The sequence below is a fragment of the Mirounga angustirostris genome, unplaced genomic scaffold, assembly GCF_029215605.1.
Source record: "Mirounga angustirostris isolate CCGP_5_RB_7025 unplaced genomic scaffold, mMirAng1.0.hap1 SCAF_142, whole genome shotgun sequence".
NCBI lineage: Eukaryota > Metazoa > Chordata > Mammalia > Carnivora > Phocidae > Mirounga > Mirounga angustirostris.
Window position 1 is genome coordinate 56,902 of NW_026991850.1, and position 20,275 is coordinate 77,176.

Below are 20,275 nucleotides of genomic sequence, written 5' to 3' on the forward strand. Positions count from 1 at the left end.
TGTGCTCTCCCTCTCTCGCTGTGTCTCTCTCTGTCAAATAAATAAATAAAATCTTTAAAAAAAAAAAAAAAAAAAAGAGGGACCTGACACCTGATTTCAGTTGTGAAGAAGTCTCCTTTGAAGAGCTCCTTTAAAATGAGCTTTAAAGAATAATTAGGGATTGATTAGAGAGAGGAGAGAAAAGAGGAAGGCAGAGGGAAGGGACAAGAAGAGAAGTGTATTGGAAGGGAAGATACATTTTTCAGCTGAAGGGACAGAATGCGAATATGTGACGTTTCAGAGACATGGAAGAGTTTGCTAGTTTGGAGATACAGGCAGAAGGTACAGGAGCATGAAATATGCCTGAAAAAGTAGGTAGAGGCAAGAGCACAAGTCCTGGTAGACCTTTTAGACTTTACTGAGGCCTCTCATCTTAAAACCAAACTAGCACAGAAGTGACATGTAGATAGTGGCCTTCAGACTTTTCACCACTTTTATTTTTTTTAAGATTTTATTTATTTATTTGGGTGGGGGGTAGCAGAAGGGAGAGGGACAAGCACAAACAGTGCTGAGAGTGGAGCCTGACCTGGGGCTCGATCTCACAGCCCTGAGATCATGACCTGAACCAAGATCACGACCTGAGCCGAGATCAAGAGTCAGAAGCTTAACCGACTAGCCACCCAGATGCCCCTTCTCACCACTTTTAAAGGGACAAGTGCTAGTCTGGACATGTTTGATTGTATTAGAACCATGGAGGCTCATGGGGCAACACTTTCTGGCCTCCCATCAAGCATCTGTCAACATTTATTTAATGTAAAAATGTAGGCAAACTTATCTCTGCACCTTCCCCAATTCCCAGATTATGTCCCATTTCTCTGCCTCTCCCTTCAGAGAGGTTAGAGATTTAGAGACCAGGAAAACTCTCCTTCTAGAATCTAGTATCTGCTTATCAATACTGATATGCATCAGTCTCACTTGGGGGAGTTTTCAGGCACTCCCTCTGTAACCCCCAGAGGTTCTGATTCATCAGATCCAGAAAACCTGTATTTTGAAAAATTTTTTGAGTGATTCTTGTATGTAACCAGGATTGTGAGTTACTAATCTTCAGGAATTAATTGAGAAAGATGTAGTGTTCTGATTCTATCTTCCACTTGTAGTAAAGCCAAGGAGAGAAAAGTTTTCTTAGAAAGATAAAGGGAGCTTTCCTTAGTCATGTAATAGTTACATTTACAGTAATAGCTAAAGCTTAATTTCTTCTAAAATACCATTGCTACTTATTTTAATTTGATGAATGAGCTCTAAATAGAATAACAGTGATAGGGTTTGTTTTCATCTATTTCATCTATTTCATCTATTTCATCTATTTCATTGAACACTTAACTTTTCACCCTAAATATCAAATAGAAGAGATAGTATAAGGTAATCCTATGCCCATAATACCAATATTTTTAAGCATGTTGCAAAGACAAGACTATTTAAAAAAAAATTTTTGAAGATTTTATTTATTTGAGAGAGAAGTGAGAGAGAGAGAGAGAGCATGAGCAGAGAGGGGGGTGGGGGGGAGGGGGAGAAGCAGACTCCCCTATGAGCAGGGAGCCCGATGTGGGGCTTGATCCCAGGACCCTGAGATCACGACCTGAGCCGAAGGCAGATGCTTAACTGAATGAGCCATGCAGACTATTTTCTTAATTCAATTTCTTTCTTTTAATTTTTTTATATTTATTTTATTTCAATTCCAGTATAATTAAGTGTTATTATTAGTTTCAGGTGTACAATAGAGTGATTCGATAATTCTATACATTACTCAGTGCTCATCATAAGTGTACTCTTAATCCCCATCCCCCCACCCACCTTCCTTCTGATAACTATCAGTTTGTTTTCTATAGCTAAGAGTCTGTCTTTTGGTTTATCTCTTTTTTATTTGTTTTGTTTCTTAAATTCCACATATAAGTGAAATCATATGGTATTTGTCTTTCTCTGACTTATTTCACTTAGCATTATATCCTCTAAATCCATCCGTGTTGTTGCAAATGGCAAGATTTCATCTTTTTTATTGCTGAATAATATTCCATTGTGTGTGTGTATGTATATATATATACATATATATATATGGACACTTATATATATATATATATATATATATATACACACACACATATATATATATATATATGTGGACACTTGGGCTTGCTCCATAATTTGGCTACTGTAAATAATGTTGCAACAAACATAGGGGTGCATATATCTTTTTAAATTAGTGTTTTTCTTTTTTTAAAGATTTTATTTATTTATTTATTTATTTATTTATTTATTTATTTATTTATTTGAGAATGAGAGAGGGTGAGCAGACAGGTGGGGGCAGGGGCAGAGGAAGAGGGAGAGGGAATCTCAAGCACACTCTGTGCTGAGCGCAGAACCCAATGTGGGGTTCGATCCCATGATCCCGAGATTATGACCTGAGCTGAAACCATGAGCTAGATGCTTAACCGACTGAGCCACCCAGACACCCCACAAATTAGTGTTTTTCTATTTGGGGGGTAAATACTCAGTTATGGATCATATAGCTATTCTATCTTTAATTTTTTGAGGAACCTCCATATTGTTTTCCACAGGGGGCTGCACCAGTTGGCATTCCCACCAACAGTGCACAAGAGTTCCTTTTTCTCCACAATCTTGCCAAAACCTGTTGTTTCTTGTGTTGTTGATTTTAGCCATTTGGACAGGTATGAGGTGATAGCTCATTGTGGTTTTCATTTGCATTTCCCTGATGATGAGTGATTTGAGCATCTTTTCGTGTCTGTTGGCCATCTGTGTCTTCTTTGGAGAAATGTCTGTTGATGTCTTCTTCCTATTTTTAAATTGGATCATTTGGTTTTTTGGTGTTGAGTTGTATAAGTTCTTTATATATTTTGGATACTAACCTTTTATATCCTTTGCAAATATCTTCTCCCATTCAGTAACTTGTCCTCTCGTTTTATTGGTGGTTTTCTTTGCTGTGCAGAAGCCTTTTATTTTGATGTAGTCCCAATAATTTATTTTTGCTTTTGTCTCCCTTGCCTCAGGGGACATGTCTAGAAAGATGTTGTTACAGCCAGTGTCTGAGAAATTACTATCTGTGCTCTCTGCTAGGACTTTTTTGGTTTCAAGTCTTACATTTAGGTCTTTAATCCATTTTGAATTTTATTTTTGTGTATAGTGTAAGAGAGTGGTCCAGTCTCATTCTTTTGGATGTACCTGTCCAGTTTTCCCAACACCAGTTTTTGAAGAGACTATCTTTTTCCCATTGTATATTCTTGCCTCCCTGCTTGTACATAAAATCATGGGTTTATTTCTGGATTCTCTATTCTGTTCCGTTGATCTATTGTCTACTTTTCCGTCAGTACCATACTGTTTGGATTATTACAGCTTTGTGATATACCCTGAAATCTGGGATTGTGATACCTCCAATTTTGTTCTTTCTCAAGATTGCTTTGGCTATTTGGGGCCTTTTGTGGTACCATACATATTTTAGAATTATTGGTTCTAGTTCTGTGAAAAATGCTATTGGTGTTTTGATAGGGATTGCATTAAATCTGTAGATCATTTTGGGTATGGGACATTTTAAAATATTTGTTCTTCCATCAATAAGCATAGAATATTTTTCCATTCATGTTGTCTTCAATTTTTTTTCATCAGTGTTTTATAGTTTTCAGAATATAGGTCTTTCACTTCCTTGTTTAAGTTTATTCCTAGGTAGTTTATTATTTTTGGTATAATTGTGAATGGGACTGTTTCTTAATTTCTCTTTCTGCTTCTTCATTATTAGTGTATAAAAATGCAGATTTCTGAATATTGATTTTGTATCCTGTGATTTTCCTGAACTCATTTATCAGTTCTAGTCTATTTTTGGTGGAGTCTGGAGGGTTTTCTGTATATATAGTATCATGTCACCTGCAAATAGTGAAAGTTTTACTTCTTCCTTACCCATTTGGATGCCATTTCTTTCTTTTTCTTGTCTTATTCCCGGGGCTAGGACTTCCAGTACTATGTTGAATACAAGTAGTGAGAATGGACACCCCTGTCTTGCTCTTGATCTTGGGGAAAAGCTTTTAGTTTTTCACCATTGAGTATGATTTTAGCTGTAGGTTTTTATGTGGTCTTTATTATATTGAAATATGTTCCCTCTAAATCTACTTCGTTGAGAGTTTTTATCATGAATGGATATTGTACTTTGTCAAATGCTTTTCTGCATCTATTAAAATAATCATGTGCTTTTTATCCTTTCTCTTGTTGATGTGATGTATGATGTTAATTGATTTGTGAATATTGAATCACGTTTGCATCCTAGGAATAAATCCCACTTGATCACGGTGAATGATTTTTTTAATGTATTGTTGGATTTGGTTGGCTATTATTTTGTTGAGGATTTTTGCATCTGTGTTCATCAGAGATATTGGCCTGTAGTTCTCTCTTTTTTAAAAAAGATTTTATTTATTTGCGATAGAGCAAGAGTGAGAGAGAGAGAGCGCACAAGCAGGGGGAGTGGGAGAGGGAGAAGCAGGCTCCCCGCTGAGCCAGGAGCCCGATGGGGGACTCGATCCCAGGACTCTGGGATCATGACCAGAGCTGAAGGCAGACGCTTAACTGACTGAGCCACCCAGCCGTCCTTTTTTTTTTTTTTTTTTTTTTTTTTTTTTAAGTGTCTTTACCTGGTTTTGGTATCAGGGTAATGCTGGCCTCACAGAATGAATTTGTGAATTTGGAAGCTTTCCTTCTAACTCTTCTTTAAATGTTCGGTAAAATCCACCTGTGAAGCCATCTGCTCCTGGACTTTTGTTTGTTGGGAGTTTTCTGATTACTGATTCAATTTCATTCCTGGTAATCAGTCTGTTCAAGTTTTCTATTTCTTCCTGATTCAGTTTTGGGAGGTTATATGTTTCTAGGGATTTATCATTTCTTCTAGGTTGTTCAATTTGTTTGCATACAATTTTTCATAATATTCTTATAATCCATCATATTTCTGTGGTGTTGGTTGTCCTTTCTCCTCTTTCCCTTCTGATTTTGTTTATTTGAGTCCTCTCTCTCTCTCTCTCCTTTATGAGTCTGGCTAAAGGTTTATCAATTTGGTTGATCTTTTCAAAGAACCAGCTCCTGGTTGCATTGATCTGCTCTATTGGTTTTTTTTTAGTTTCTATTTCACTTATTTCTGCTCTAATCTTTATTATTTTCTTCCTTCTTTAGGTTTTGGGTTTTGTTTGTTCTTTTTCTAGCTTCTGTAGGTGTAAGTTTAGGTTGTTTCTTCAATATTTTTCTTGCTTCTTGAGGTAGGCCTTGATTGCTATAAACTTCCCTCATAGAACAGCTTTTGCTGGATTCCAAAGTTTTTGGACCATGGTGTTTTCATTTTCATTTGTCTCCATGTATTTTTTAATTTCTTCTCTGATTTATTCCCTTACAATTTTAAATCTTTGATTAAATGTGTATATTGGAAAACATTATGTAGTGTCAAGAGCATGAGCTGTGGAATCCAATTACCTAGTTTTAATCCTTCCTTATGATTTACTACCTACATGACACTGGGTAAACCAGTTATACTTCTAAAGCCTCAATGTCCTTCTCTGCAAAATCAAAATGATGATAAAAGCATCTGCTTCATAGGGTTGTTGTGAGAATTAAATGAGATCATACTGCAGAAATGTTAGTATGGTACCTAACAGATTAATCCTTCAAATAATTTAGTTATGCTTACAGGAGACAATGAGACTTTTTATTCAAAAATAGCAACAATATAATGGGTATTCTCCCCATGACCAAAGACAGGGAGAGAGAACAGGTAGTAATGCCAATTGAGTAACTACAAATTGCCAAGTTCTTTGCCAGGCAGTTTATGGACATCATCTCATTTCCTTGCAGCAGATTTGTGAGGTAAGAATCATTATTTCCATGTTACAGATGGAGAAACTGAAGCTCAATAAAGTGAAGTAACTGAGAACCACATACCAAATAATCTGCAGAGTCAAGTTTGTCTAATTTCAAAGTCATATAGTTTTTCCTCACCTAAACAATGTTTTCCTTCTGGAGGAGGAAAGAAAATATATTTTAAGCCACATCCCGTTTAGGTTGGCTCCCAGATTATTTAACTGACACATATGTGAGTGTTTTCATCAGCTGTCAGTGTTTGCCTATGGTGCCCCTATCCCACTCAGTCTCTCCTCCCTGAAATGGCTGGTTGAGGAACACTTAGCCCACTGCTGGGACCATGTCCTAACTCTCAGTCAGGAAGTTTGCATCAGCTCCCAAGATGGACAGGAGACTCCTGTTATTTTACGGAGCCAGATCTGAGGTTTTAGACAGGCAGGGAGTAGGAGGAGTCAGGACTGGGAAAGTCGAATGATTCCCCTCCTGATGTCTAGTGGTTCACATCGCTAAGATAGATACCAGGCTGTGAATTGTGCCTCCTCAGCTGATCCCCATTCTGGATCAGTATCCCTATGAGTAATTTCTCTCCTGATTCTGGCACTCTGGACTTTCTACTACCACTGATGGATTTTTATCTCTATAGAGGGAAAAAAGGGATGCCCAGGCCTTGGCTGCGAGTGCTCACTCCACTACCCTTTGCTGCCCTCTACTGACCATACCTGGAAATTACATTTAACCTTTCAGGCCCTTGGCCCAAATAGATACTACAGTGAGTGAAACCAGGCACACAAAATTTGAGGTGCACCAAAAAACTAAGTAAATAAGATACGATATTTTAATTTCAATGTAGTATTTTAAAAAGTCAATTTTCAAAAAATACATGGTGAACAAAATATCTAAATGTACCCTAAAACAGTACTACTAGCTTATATGTACACAGAACCTGCCATCCATCTTTTCATTCATGAAAGAGGTCTAATACCGCAGTGGCAAATCACGCTATCAATACTGGTCAACCTTTTTCATCACTCACATATATGGGGGAAAAAACCCCAGAAAATTTAGAGTAAGTGAAAAACAAAAATGAGAAGGTCCAAGTGGAACAGATATTGTAACAGTCGAATCCTAAAGAAAACAAGTAAGAGAACAGGAAAAAAAAAAAAAACTGATTAAGAAAACAAAACCAACTAACATCTTCAGAGTCAAGAAGCCAAAGAATGGGTGGCTATAAAATAAGAACAAAGAAAAAGATTTTTTGGAAATTAAAGATATCATCGACCAAATTAAATGTACTAGAAAGTCTTGAAGATTGAGTTTCAGGAATCCCACTTGACTTTGACACTTGGAACATTCATCTTTCAGTTTTAATGACATAAGATTACCCTTTCTTTCTCAGTAAGTAGAGCTATTTGGTCCTTCGGTAAGGAGTAATTTAATCATTGGAATAATGGAAATGCTATTTTAATTTGTAGAATCAACGTATAAACAAAACTTGGAAGACAACAACTGTAAAAGAATCTGACTAATACTAACATTGATAATATAAAAAAAATGGAAGTCTGAATATTAAGGCAGCAGAGACGTGGAAGAGATAATGTCACAGATCTTTTTCACCTATTTATTTATATAGCAAAAAATCAAGATACACTGTCTAAAATTGATGTAACAAAATACAGACGTAAGCATACTCTTTAAAATGGTAATAACCAGAAAAATCAAAACAATGTAACTGGAAAATGTAGAAGCAGATGGATAAAAGAAATAAGTTTCTCATCTTTCAATAGATGCTATTTCAAGTTCATAAAACAAGAAATGAAAGTATTAAATAGGTTTCAGAGGTATTGTGATAACCACCAGTAGAACAGAAAATATTTAAAAATAGGGAGCTGGAAATGAGGAGTTGGGGAACAGGTTCAGGCAGGGAATTTCCTTTTCATTTGGTACCACTCTGTACTGCTTGTTTTTTAAAATGTGTGTATGTATTAATTTTACACTATAAAAGTTAAAAAAAAAAAACCCTGACTCTTTGCAGCTGCAGCTCTTGGCATCATTTCCTTCCCAGCTGCAGTCTCTTTCCTTACACCAGTGGTCAGATCCTACTGAGACAGGAAGGAGTAAGAGAGAAAAGAAAAGTTTCTGCCCTTAATTTAAGTGTCTTGGAATCTTTTTTATTTGTTTGTGCTTGTGTTCTGTCTTTTCAAATGGCGCCACTCTTTGGAATACTAACTTTTGACTACTTTCATCTGTGATATCTAGAATCTTCTTAAAGTCTTGCTAAACTTTGGTATCCTTCTGTTCGTTCTTGACAAAGAGTAATCCTGACTCATTGGCTCTTACTGCGACCGTGGTATTTTATTTCCTTAGAATCTTGGTTCTGGTCAACTACTTCCTAGCCAGGTCCAACTCAGCTTGCCTAGGTAGGAATGAAAAGTCTATGGAAGAGTGATGACAATTACTACTATCAGAACAAATAAGACGTGGCATATCAGTAAGTTAAACATAGTGCTAAGGGAGCAGGGTGACGTTCATTACCCCATTCCTCATGCACTGACAGAGGAGAATGTGTTTCACTCCACTGTTCTGGAGAGAACACATTCGGAGGAGTTTGGGAGTAGACGTTTTCTCTAGACCACAATCTTGCACCAAAGTGCCAAAAGCATGGGACACGAGACACAAGGAAATGAAACCAGAATATCTAAATTTTCGAAGAAGGCAATAATGTCTCAGGGTCACTCTCTAAATTTGAGAAACAAGGCAGAGGATCATAGGGGAAGGGAGAGAAAAATGAAACAAGATGAAACCAGAGGGAGACAAACCATAAGAGACTCTCAATCTCAGGAAATAAACTGAGGGTTGCTGGAGTGGTGGCGGGTGGGAGGGATGACGTGGCTGGGTGATAGACATTGGGGCGGGTATGTGCTATGGTGAGCGCTGTGAATTGTGGAAGACTGATGAATCACAGACCTGTACCCCTGAAACAAATAATACGTTATATGTTAATAGAAAGAAAAAAAAAAAAGAAAAGGTCCCTCCCTGAAAGTAGGCAATATATATGGGAGATGACTACACACGAGTCACCAAAACAAAACAGTAACAACAACAAACACAAAGAAATACACACACATATTAAACATGTGGAAGCACAACGGTTGCTGGGCGCTGTGTGCTCAGTGAATACGGACTCACAGGCTGTGGACTCAAGGCGGGTGCCTCTGGCTGGCTTGCCCTGGGACTGAAACCCAACAGTTCCCAGGTCCTCGCTGTCTCCAATAGAGGGAGCACTAAGTTACCTGCCACGCCATTACCTATTCACTTAATTGGGGGACCACAGTTTTGTTTGTGACAACTTCTATAGGGGAGATGCAGTCTCTTTTGTGACTGCTGACCCCTTGGAGACTAGAACTAATTCGAGGTTCGAACCAACTTTGAAGAGGCTGAAGAAGCTACGCCCATTCCTGTGAAATCCCAGGACACCGCTACAGCTACCGGAACCCAGGCTCTGCGTAAAAGCCTCTGGCTGACACTGAGCCAACTGTATACGATTGAGAATGAAGGCACTTGGACTTTAATTTCTATGGGCTTTTGTGAGGGGATTTAGTTTGGGGGGAAGTGGAGTCATAAACAAAGAGTGTCCTATTGTTCAAATTTGGGACATTTTCGTGTGGATACAGTCTCTGTGTTCATTTCATCAAAGTCTGGTGAGCCACTTTGGACAACATGACTGGACCTAATTAGTGATACGAAATGGACCGGAGAGTTAACTTTCAGCTTAGCGTGCTGCATGGCGTTCTACCGGACTCATGGGGCCGGAGTCTTTTGTGGGCAGAAAGCAAGATGCCCTTCAGCAGTTCCAGAAGGACTCTGTGGGGAGGAGGCGAGTTCAGGCGTGTGTGAGCGCAGCAGTAGCGGGAGCAGGCGCGGCTCCGCTAAGGGGACTGCTGCCCTGGCTCCCTTCGGAGGCTGGAGCACAAAGGGCTACGACATTGGTTCTCAGCCTCCCATCGTGTGTGCGCGGCCTTCTTACCTTGTCTACATTTGCATCATCCATACAAAATACTGATATGTTTTTCTTTAAACATTCAGAGTGGACTTTAGAATCTTCGCTCATGGTAATGTGTTAGAACATGTTATACGTTTTTCTGAATACAGATTAAAATACATAGTTACTAAAATTAAAAAAAAAATGCCCGTGAGCATGCTACCTAAAGCAACTCACAGGACGCCCGTGGAACGCACAGTGTAATACACTAAAAAGCTTAAAAAGCTGGCAAATATTCAACGAGAGGGATGCATGCTACTCCACTCTCCAGGTCTCCATTCCAATCCTGATGACAGAAGGTGCTGTTGGGCAGAGATCTGGGGCCCCTCTCTCCACTGTCTCTCTCACACCATTCCAAGCAACAGAGAAAAGACCTTTCTAAGACTTATAGGAGTTCGAGTCAAGTGCTTTCTTATTGTGCCCTTGGCGTTCAGGACGCAGGGCTTCTTGCTCCCATGTTGGAGTGGGCTTGCGCGAGGATGCCTGCAGTTGCCTGGCCATTCCCGGCTCATTTCTGGAGGTGTAGTAGCAAACCCTGTTTCTGCTTGAGATCTAAGCCTCACTCTACCCAGCTTTGCTAGGGAACCCCATGATTTGGATGATAACATACATCTCAATCGCCTTCTGTCTCCTCTATTTCTCACTCGTTCAAATTCCAACACAGCATGTAGTTACAAAAACAAGTGAAAGAATGAGAGAAGAAAATGTTGATGGAAGAAGATGCATGCAGCTATGGTACAGCAAAATACTGTGTGTATATAAACATTTAATGATCGCTTGTTATGAAAAAGTGTTTTTTAAAAAATTAATGAAACTTGATACTCAAAATACTGTTGAGTTCTCCTTCCCCAACTTGGGGTTAGAGTCATGTAGCAGTCTAGTCTTTTTGGCTGAGTCTGTGCACACTGGAGCAGGGGCACCCTCCTTTGTTCCCTAGTCTCTGAGAAGCAAGGAGATATACTAGAAAGAATATTGGCCTTGGGGTCGGGCCTGGGGACAGATTCTGGATGTTTGAAGTTGGGCAAATTACCTAGGCTCCCTGAATCTCAGGTTTTACGTGTGTAAAATGGCAACAATAACCTTCCTAGGGTTGTTGTGAGGATTAAAGGAAATGCGTGTGAGTCAGCGAGACTGCCATTCAGAAAGAAATTCACATCCATGTCTAGGTATCCACTGGGCATGTCCCTATCTAGATAGTTTTTAAAGAGGTTTGGCATCTTTCCCTTGCATGGAAGTGGAGCCTGAGCGGTCGTGCTTATATTCAGAGGCCTTTTTCAGCACAGATAAAATGCCAAAACAATAAAGATTTTGATAGGATGTGTACCTTTGTGCAAACAAGCTTGCATAGCAAAATGGTGCAGATAAACGCAGATGACAATGGACTTTATACAAATAAATGAAATGATGTTTCTCTAGTATAAAAATAGATCAAATGGTAAGAGCACAAAAATAGGTGAAACGGTAACATAAACTGACTTGTGTAATCAGAGGGTCAACTCTTGACATTTTTCTCTCTAGGCCTTTTCTAATAGTTTTGTTGCTAAGGCTACAGTGTTTTTGCCAGATTGGAACAGCATTGTCAACTCTAATGAAGATTAAGTAGCTTTCCCAACTAGATTTTTTTTAATAAGCATCAGTTAATACTGCTGGCTTTCAAAGCCATGTTCGTGAAGAATGGAAAGATCTTTAAAGATCTGTTCTTAGAAAATGTAGCTCATAAAATTTGGAATTTAGCAGCATTTCTATTCCATAGTTATTCCAACACAAATTTTTATCACGGTTACACTGAACAAAATAACTTAAAATCTAATTTCACATATTTAATTAAAACAAGAATAAGAAATTATTATTTACAACTTTAGCCAAAAATTAATTCCCTAAAGAGTAACTGAGGTTACTTAACGAACAATTCTTTTGACTAGTGGGTAAAGTGTTTCACAATTGCTCACAAAGGCACACTTGATTTATTCTTTGCACAATATGGATAAGTTACAGGAAGTCATCTGAGGAAAGTGTAAATACAAATGCACCCAAAGAGACGTAGAGTTTTGTAAAGCGGAGTAAATGAAAACCAGTTTGCTCTGGACACTCAATTGCTAAGAGGATGTCAAAGGTAAGAGCCATTAGGAAACGGGTGAAGAAACACTCCTTTTGATGTGCTTGCTGAGGAGCCAGATGAGCTTCCTTGGTCATGGACAGAAGAGACCATCTAAACTCTAAAAAATGTAGTGCAGTTTGCACGCCCGCTGATTCCGCAATTCTACTTGTGCACTAAAGCATGAGAATTAAATTAAATAATTCATGTGAAGTGCTTAGCCAATTACAGATGCTGTATTTCCTTCCTTGGATGTCTATATTTTTGTAGCCAGAAATCCCACTGTTAATTTCCAATAAGAAAAGCTGAATATTACAGCCTTTAAAGTCAAAAGTTCACCTTAATTTGAATATTGCAGCATTAGTGACATCTGGTGGAAAATGAGTTACAATGCGGCATTATAGCTATTCTGATCTTTCCTGTCTAATAATAATATTATCACTTTCATCACATTTTCACATACCCCTTTCCCCAACTCCATGGGAGGAGTATACTTCCCTGCCCCACTGAAGTTTGGCTCAGCCACAAGACTTGGCCAAAATCAGTGGAATGTGGGCAAAAATGTCAGTGTCAAAGTTTGGAAACTAAGCTTTAAAAGTCCTGGCTAGCTATTGCCCCTTCAATGGTAGAATGAAACATGTGACCTGCAGATTTGCATGAGAATAAAACAAGCACCCCAGATAATCCACAGACTTACAGGAAAAAAAAAAATGCTTACGGTTATTCTATGGTTGTTTGCTATGAAGCGAAAGCCAACTAAAACATGAGATCGTTATACCTCTGTGTAAAATTCCCATCCAGGCTTGACTTCCCTGTCCAATTGATGACACTGGGAGAAGAGTCCTGAAGACCGGGTGTGGTTCAGTCCCATCTGGGGCTCTGTTTCAGACCTCGACAGGCCCAATCGGAACATGTTGTTTTCATTCCTGTACCTATGGTAAGCAAAACCGAGTCAGAGTCCAGGCCAGGCCTATCAGAGGCCTATCAGACTCTCTTGGAATCTTGGCTTCTCTGTTTCACATGGTATGGAAGTCACGCACGTTTTGTTTTTTTTTTTTCCTAGCAAATCTTTATTTAAATTCTACTTAATTAACATATACTGTAATATTAGTTTCAGGAGAATTTAGTGATTCATCACCTACATGTAACACCCAGTACTCATCAGTCATTCCCAATTCTTGAACCTGTTGGTTTAAATATCTCCCTCCTAAGGTGAGCTTCAAGGTAGAGGAAAGAAGGCAGGACAAGTTTAGCTGGAGCCATAGGCCAAAGCTTTTCCAATTGAGCTTTACCAACAAAGCTCATAGCTTTGTATTTGTATTTCTTAAATGATACATAATCTATAAGGGGGGGAAATTAGCAATGTTAGAAATCACAAATTAAAAGTGATAATATTAGGGTCATTTAATTTGGTAAATAAAAACACAAATGACAGAAATTTAAGTATTATCAATGATATATTAAGAAAGTTGCTACCAGTGAGCTTTTGTGGGGGAAGAACCACATTATTTCCGGCCATTTAGCAGAGGCATTGTGTTTCCTAAAGCAGTTACTGCTTTCTGAAAAGAATTTCAAACTTTTGTCCCAAAAGTAGTTCCAGAATTTTCAACTCTCTCCATATTTCTACTGAACTTCCATTTCTGCTTTCTTTCTCAACCTAATGTGTCATGTTATGAAGGTTATGTACAGCCAAGAATGCAAATGTTTTAATCTTACTAGTGACCACTTTGTACTATATCTCATGTTGGAAAACCAGACGCTTGACCATACCTAATTCAAAATCATTTCCATTTCTGCATAACTACTTTTCTTATTCAGGCAAGAGTTGTGGGTGGACCTCTAAAATTAGATAGCTTCAACTCTCAAGGGAATGGGCTTTTGCAACAGCATTCACTACACCCATCATCAAATACGGGGACCTACACTTGTCTTGTAGTGAGAGAATTGCCCTTTATTCTTAACAAGCAGGCAACAGGATCAAACAGATCATTCAGGTGAAATAACAAAGACAAATACATATGTGATAAATCTGTGTAGTTACTTCTTGGAAGCTTGCCATGTACTTTCCTCTCCTTCATATCTCAAACTTCAGAAAGGCCAGGACCCTGTTTCAGTCATCCCAATACTTGGCACGTTAACAGGTGTTCACTTTGTAATTTTTGAAGGAATGGATACAGGCTATGTGTTTTTACTTTATAGTGAAGATTAACGAGTTAATACATATAAAGAGCTTAGAACAGTGCCTGATACTAAGCACTTAATTATTACAAAATGAGATAAGATTTAGAACAGAGATTAGAAGAGACTTTTTAGAAGTCTGCCTTCAACTGACCTTGGCAAAATAAGGAAGACTAGGCTAGCAATAAGGCTAGGAGTATAGAAAAGTTCTACAGCCCAACATACGCTAACAAATGACATGTATTATTTTATACAAAGAATGATGCTTATTTTAAGTCCACAGTTATAAGATTAAAGGGGTATAATCAAAGCTTGTCCATTAAATTGAAAGCACCTCCAGACTGACTCAAGTTTGTATTCTTAGGCCCTGGTAGGTACAAGATATTATTTGCTATACTGAATCCATCCTACTATTTAACTGTGTTAATACCACACCAATATAAAAATATGTTAAGACAAATTAAAATATACATACTTAACTTTATTACATCATTTAAAGCTTGATTTTATAAAACATAAAAAAAAAATTTTAAGTGTTCTGTATCACAGGAATTTAAACAGTGGCAATATACATAGCTTTGTAAGTTCAAGTTATATAAATTAAAATCAAATAATTGGAAATGCTTTTAATACGGAAAATATACAAATAAAATAAATGGCAAAAGGACCTAACAGGAGCAGTATTTCATTACTTACAGATTATCATTAGATAATTTCAGGATCTAAACAAAGACTCTGAATATTCGGACTTCTTTTGCTGTATTTTATATTTAAATATCTGCCTACCTATATTCCGAATCAAGGTACTTGACCAAAAGGTTTAAGAAGGCATTTAGCTTTATGGCAAAAGCTTTCCATCTACAGTTACCACCTTTAAAGGAATTGACATTAACAATGCTGATGTAATCTGCTAGTTCCCTTCTGAACAATGTGCAATAATTTATACCAACCCTGTATAAAGTCATACAGGTACCAAAAAATGGAACAATTATGCACAGTTCAATACAAGTATAATGTTAAGTTTTCCCCATCTAAAAATTAACCAGTGAAACAAAATGTATCAACTATAGTTGACTTGGTTTCAGGAAAACCACATCTGAGAGTTATAAGTACATCACTGTCCTTATCTTATCCTCAGTCATTGACAGGAATTTTGTAGGCCACCATGCTATTTACTTTGTGGATTGTAGTAGTAAATAAACGAAGGGACGGACTTCCTCAGAATTGGTAATAAACTGTGGTCCCGACTCTTCCCATTTTTCAGGTACAACCAAATCTTTGTCTGTATGTATCAGTAGATCAAATGAACCTAAATTGGCGATAAGATCATTAAAGTACAATTATTTTTTTCTAAAGTACAACCACCCTTCCTGTGTCTTTCACATTTGAACCATCTATAGTGTCAGAAAAGCTAGTTTACCTTGATCTCTAATCAATTATATTAACTAATTGCTTTTCCTCAATGGAAATTTTAGTACAGAAAACACTGTACTCCTTTTACTTTATGAAAAACTCAAGTTTTTTTTTTTTTAAAGAGAAAACCACTAAAAATATTTGCAGAAAGTATAAAATTAATCATGAGACAGCATGAATCTAAGCCATAGAAAAGATAATACCTTGGTTCTGTGACAGCTGTATCCCAGTGCCCAGAACAGCATCTGGCATGTAGTAGGTATTTAGGATATATCTGATGAATGAAGGAGTAACTAAGAAAACAAAGACACAATTATAGCTATAAATCTTAATTATATACATAGAAATGTGTAGAAAATAAAAATAATGAAAGAAATTACATCAAAATATTCAAGAGTGAGTACTGTAGAATACTTTCATTGCTTTCCTTTTCAGCACTTGTAAATTAAATGCAAATAGCATTACTTTAGCTTTATCACACTTTTCTCATTCATATAACATGACATTTATAATTAAGAAAAAACTTAATGAGCGCGTTAATTCTTAAAGTAGTAGCTTAGTCTTTTCCACAACAAATTTAAGCCAGTGTGAAGTTGTATAATACTTACAAGAAACTTCCAATAGTGGCAGAAATGTCACCGTAGCTGTGATCTGTCTGATCACTGAACGGATTTCATCTTGGATAGCTTTCTGAGACTTTTCTCTGGGTGCACTATCAAAGAAACCAATTAATTCATTTTAAGTTTTAACAAGTTATTTGAAACACAGGTAAGATTATTTATCTGATTAAATGCTTCCAAAATCAAATAAGTAATGCATTCAAAAGGAGTTTTTTTTTTTTAAATGAAAATAAATATATGTCCTTAAGAAACTTAGTAGGCCCAATATGTATCTCTATTATTTCATTTATCCTTCCAATCATTTTTTAGGGTTGTTCTTAGTATCAGGTCATTAAATAACAGATGACTAGAAAACCTGCCAAGTACTTCAAGTCAGGAAAGCTTCAGCATGTCTTAAAATAAAGATAACAAGGAGTATCTAAAATATTGAATCGGTATAATCATTTTGGCATTTTTAGTAATGCCTAAATGTCTAATTTCCTATTGCCTCAAATAAGATGTTAATCGTGTATGGCGTTAATAATTAAACATTTTCTAAAACAGACCAAAGGCTTCAGGAGCAAACTCCATCATTTCATTATGAGAGAGAGTTCAGAGTTTACAGGTAAGCATGCCTAGGACGATGCTAGAAATTAGCATATAATGATGGGCATCTCCCATCCAGATAATCTAAAAACTTCAGTTTAATAAGTGTCTAAGGAGGGGCGCCTGGGTGGCTCAGGTAGTTAAGCGACTGCCTTTGGCTCAGATCATGATTCCCGGGTCCTGGGATTGAGCCCCACATCGGGCTCCCTGCTTGGCGGGAAGCCTGCTTCTCCCTCTCCCACTCCCCGTTTATGTTCCCTCTCTCGCATGCTCTATTAAATAAATAAATAAAATCCTAAAAAAAAAAAAAAAAAGGGGGAGTGTCTAAGAAGTTTGTAGCATTAAATGAAATACAGTAGAGCTGCACAGTAAGCTGGGAGAAAGTCTAGGATAATACTTCATGGTTAAAAGTACCTTTCTACAATTCATGAAATGGCCCACCTAGGACGGACACCATGGTAGCTTTACATATAGCATCATAAACACTAAAGTTTGAAATTTATGGATTTAGCCTAAGCGCAATGATGTTAAAAGTCCGTGATAGGCAAAATTCTTTCGTGAGCACAATTTGTGAGCCCAATCCTTCTCCACAGGAGATTAAAGATCACATCTAACATACTTAGAAACAAACTACTTTATATGAAACTAGTTCAATATAAGTAGAACTCATCTAGTAGAAGAAAACAGTTTTGGAAAAAGATCTGTAAAAATGGAAGCAATTTACTTCATACTTACCTGTCATCTTTGGCAGTCTTGTCACACTCAATATCAAATTGCCACCTTTCAAGGACCTCACCACTTTCAATATTTGAGATGACAACCACCAGTTTCTGAACTGAACACTTGTATAACCAATCTGCAATACATAACGAGGAATCTTTTTTGTTTCACTGCATTACAAAACAACTCTCTTCCCAGGTCTCACTTTCTATCCTCAGCAAATTCCTACCGCTAGTATTTTGGAACTCTGCCAACCTGTACAGAAAACCTGCCCCACAATAACCTAGCTCCTGTTTTCAAATTCTCAGTATTTGTACCAGATATAGTACTGAGTGCTGAAGACAGAGTAGAAAACAGGAAGTACACCCTAATCCAAGTAAGATGCAGGAGATGGCCATTAATCTAATCACTGCACCGATAAATATAAGATTCTAATTGTGGTAAACGCTATGAAGGTGCAGTATGTGACGCAATGAGAGCATAAGAGAGGAAAATTGGACTCACTCAGGGAGTTCTCACTTGACTTCAGTTCTACAAATAAATTATCATTAAATATGCAAAATGATACAGAAAAGGGTACAGGTCTTAAATATTGAAAAGGGAAGAGCATCTGACCAGAGGATTGAAAGAAGGGTAATACAACTGCAGTAAAGAAAGGGGAGAATGAACAAGGTCAGTTTGTGTACGATACACAGGGGTCAGACCATGCAAGGCCATATGGGCCAAATTAAAGAAGTTACACTTCAAGAACCAGGGAAGTCATTACTGTATTTGAAGTATGGTGTGATGTAATTAAATTTGTATTTCAGAACTATCCTTCTGGCTGTGATGTGGAAAGCAGAGTAGAGGTAAAGAGGGGATCTAGAGACACCAATTAATTAGCAATTCAAGCAAGAGGTAATGAAGGCTTAGAGAAGGATAAGCTGGTAGAGATGGATCAGCAGATAGATTCAAGAGACTTCATGGTTAAAACTGTTAGGATTTATTGACTACTTATGAGTAAGCAAGAAGAAAGACTGAGATAGCTCCCAACTTCCTAGTTTATATCGCTAGTTGGATGGCTGATCCATTCACTGAGAAAAAGAATGCAAATGGGAGATGATGCTTAAGTTTTAAGATTTTATTTTTAAGTAATCTCCACACCCAACATGAGGCTGGAACTTAATATCTCGAGATCAAGAGTTGCATGCTCCATTGACTGAGCCAGCCAGGAGCGCCTTAAGTTTAGTTTTCAGGTATCACTGGGATAGCCAGATGAAGATATCAACGGAGCCACGAAATATATGAGCACAATTAGGAGAATTGGGTTGGATGTACATTTGTGAGTCAACTACACCAAGGTTGTTAGTGAAGCTATGTACATGTCAGACATCATCCTAGAGAGAGATTATAGTGAGAAGAGGGCCTCAGGACAAGCCCTGAATTAATCTTGGAAATTGGGATAGTATACTCAGGAATCTGTAGTGGTTTTTTTTCTTTTTTTAAGAGACAAAACAATTTTGTAATATTTAGGGTTTGTGGGCCACCTAGGTCTCTGTTGCATAGTCTTTAAAAAACAGCCCTTTAAAAATCTGAAAACAGGGCGCCTGGGTGGCTCAGTTGGTTAAGCGACTGCCTTCGGCTCAGGTCATGATCCTGGAGTCCCGGGATCGAGTCCCGCATCGGGCTCCCTGCTCAGCAGGGAGTCTGCTTCTCCCTCTGACCCTCCCCCCCTCATGCTCTATCTCATTCTCTCTCTCAAATAAATAAAATCTTAAAAAAAAAAAAAAAATCTGAAAACATTCTTAGTTTGCAGGCAGTACAAAAATAGCCACTTGCTAGACACGGGCTGTCGTATGTATCAACTTTTTCTTGACATATATCAACTTTTTCTCAATTTAGCTCTGAAAAGGAAGAAATTGGGTAGTAACTTAAGGATTTGGCGTGGGTGGAAATTTTTTTCTTTTAAAACTGAAGAGAGATCAAAACAAAGAAATCAAAAATACCAGAGAAGAACTAGGATAAAATCCTTAAGGCTAGAAGAATGGGGATTCAGATTGAACAATTTGCCTCTAAGAAGAGCAATTCCTCCATTTTAACTAAAATAAAAGGGAGAAATTAAAGAGGAAGGTCTGCTACATCCGAGGTGAAGAAATATCCTCAGTGTAGTCTTAAAGGAGACAACCCAAAAACCAGTAGCTTAGGTGGGGCTTGCTTCTCCATCAAATTAAGATGATATAGATTATTAGTTGCTTACTAATAATCTTACTTTTTAGCCCTGAAGATAATCCAAAAAAAAACCCAATTAATCTAATTTTAAAAATAAAGCTACTTGATACAAAGAAATATATATGACTCATGAATTAAGAAAAAAAGATGACTAGTGTTTTTTGGAACTAGTTTTGGAAGATCAAATGGGGAGCTACGGAGAAACATCCTACAACAGAAAAATTAGAAGTGAGAATCCTAAGTAGAGAAAAATATGAGGGGAAAAAGGAATAGATGGAGAACAAGTATTGATTCAATACAGTAATTTCTTGAGCTAAAGAAAAACAGTGAGTGTTCAGATAGAAAAGGCTTACTGATTAAAGGCAGGATTTTAAAAAAGACAAATGGAAATATATAAAAAATAAAACTCTACTGGGTGCTCTATTACTTAGCAGTTCTTTTCTTTAAGTTTAGTTTCCAGGTTGGATCCAATTTTATTTTCCTTTAAGTAATGATGGCTTTAAACTCTAGGCAGTTACAGAAAATATATGTTAAAAATAT

The 20,275-nt window shown here is 37.4% G+C and overlaps 1 protein-coding gene across 5 annotated transcripts in view; it reads right to left on the reverse strand.

Annotated features, from left to right (window-relative positions):
* LOC135363372 (mitotic spindle assembly checkpoint protein MAD2A-like) overlaps window positions 1-20,275 on the reverse strand; it is a 30,753-nt gene that overhangs the window by 3,281 nt on the left and 7,197 nt on the right. For 2 of the 5 annotated variants that reach the window (XM_064583925.1, XM_064583924.1), the window contains exons 3-6: window positions 17,543-17,663; window positions 16,211-16,314; window positions 15,806-15,895; window positions 13,603-15,498 (exon numbers count right to left, since the gene is read on the reverse strand). In XM_064583925.1, coding sequence (XP_064439995.1) covers window positions 15,362-15,498; window positions 15,806-15,895; window positions 16,211-16,314; window positions 17,543-17,663 — 452 coding nt within the window. In that variant the 3' untranslated portion in view covers window positions 13,603-15,361. Of the gene's footprint in view, window positions 1-252; window positions 8,850-8,888; window positions 12,944-13,602; window positions 15,499-15,805; window positions 15,896-16,210; window positions 16,315-17,542; window positions 17,664-20,275 lie in introns of those variants that run through there. The other 3 variants (XR_010409008.1, XR_010409007.1, XM_064583926.1) reach the window with 3 other exon arrangements.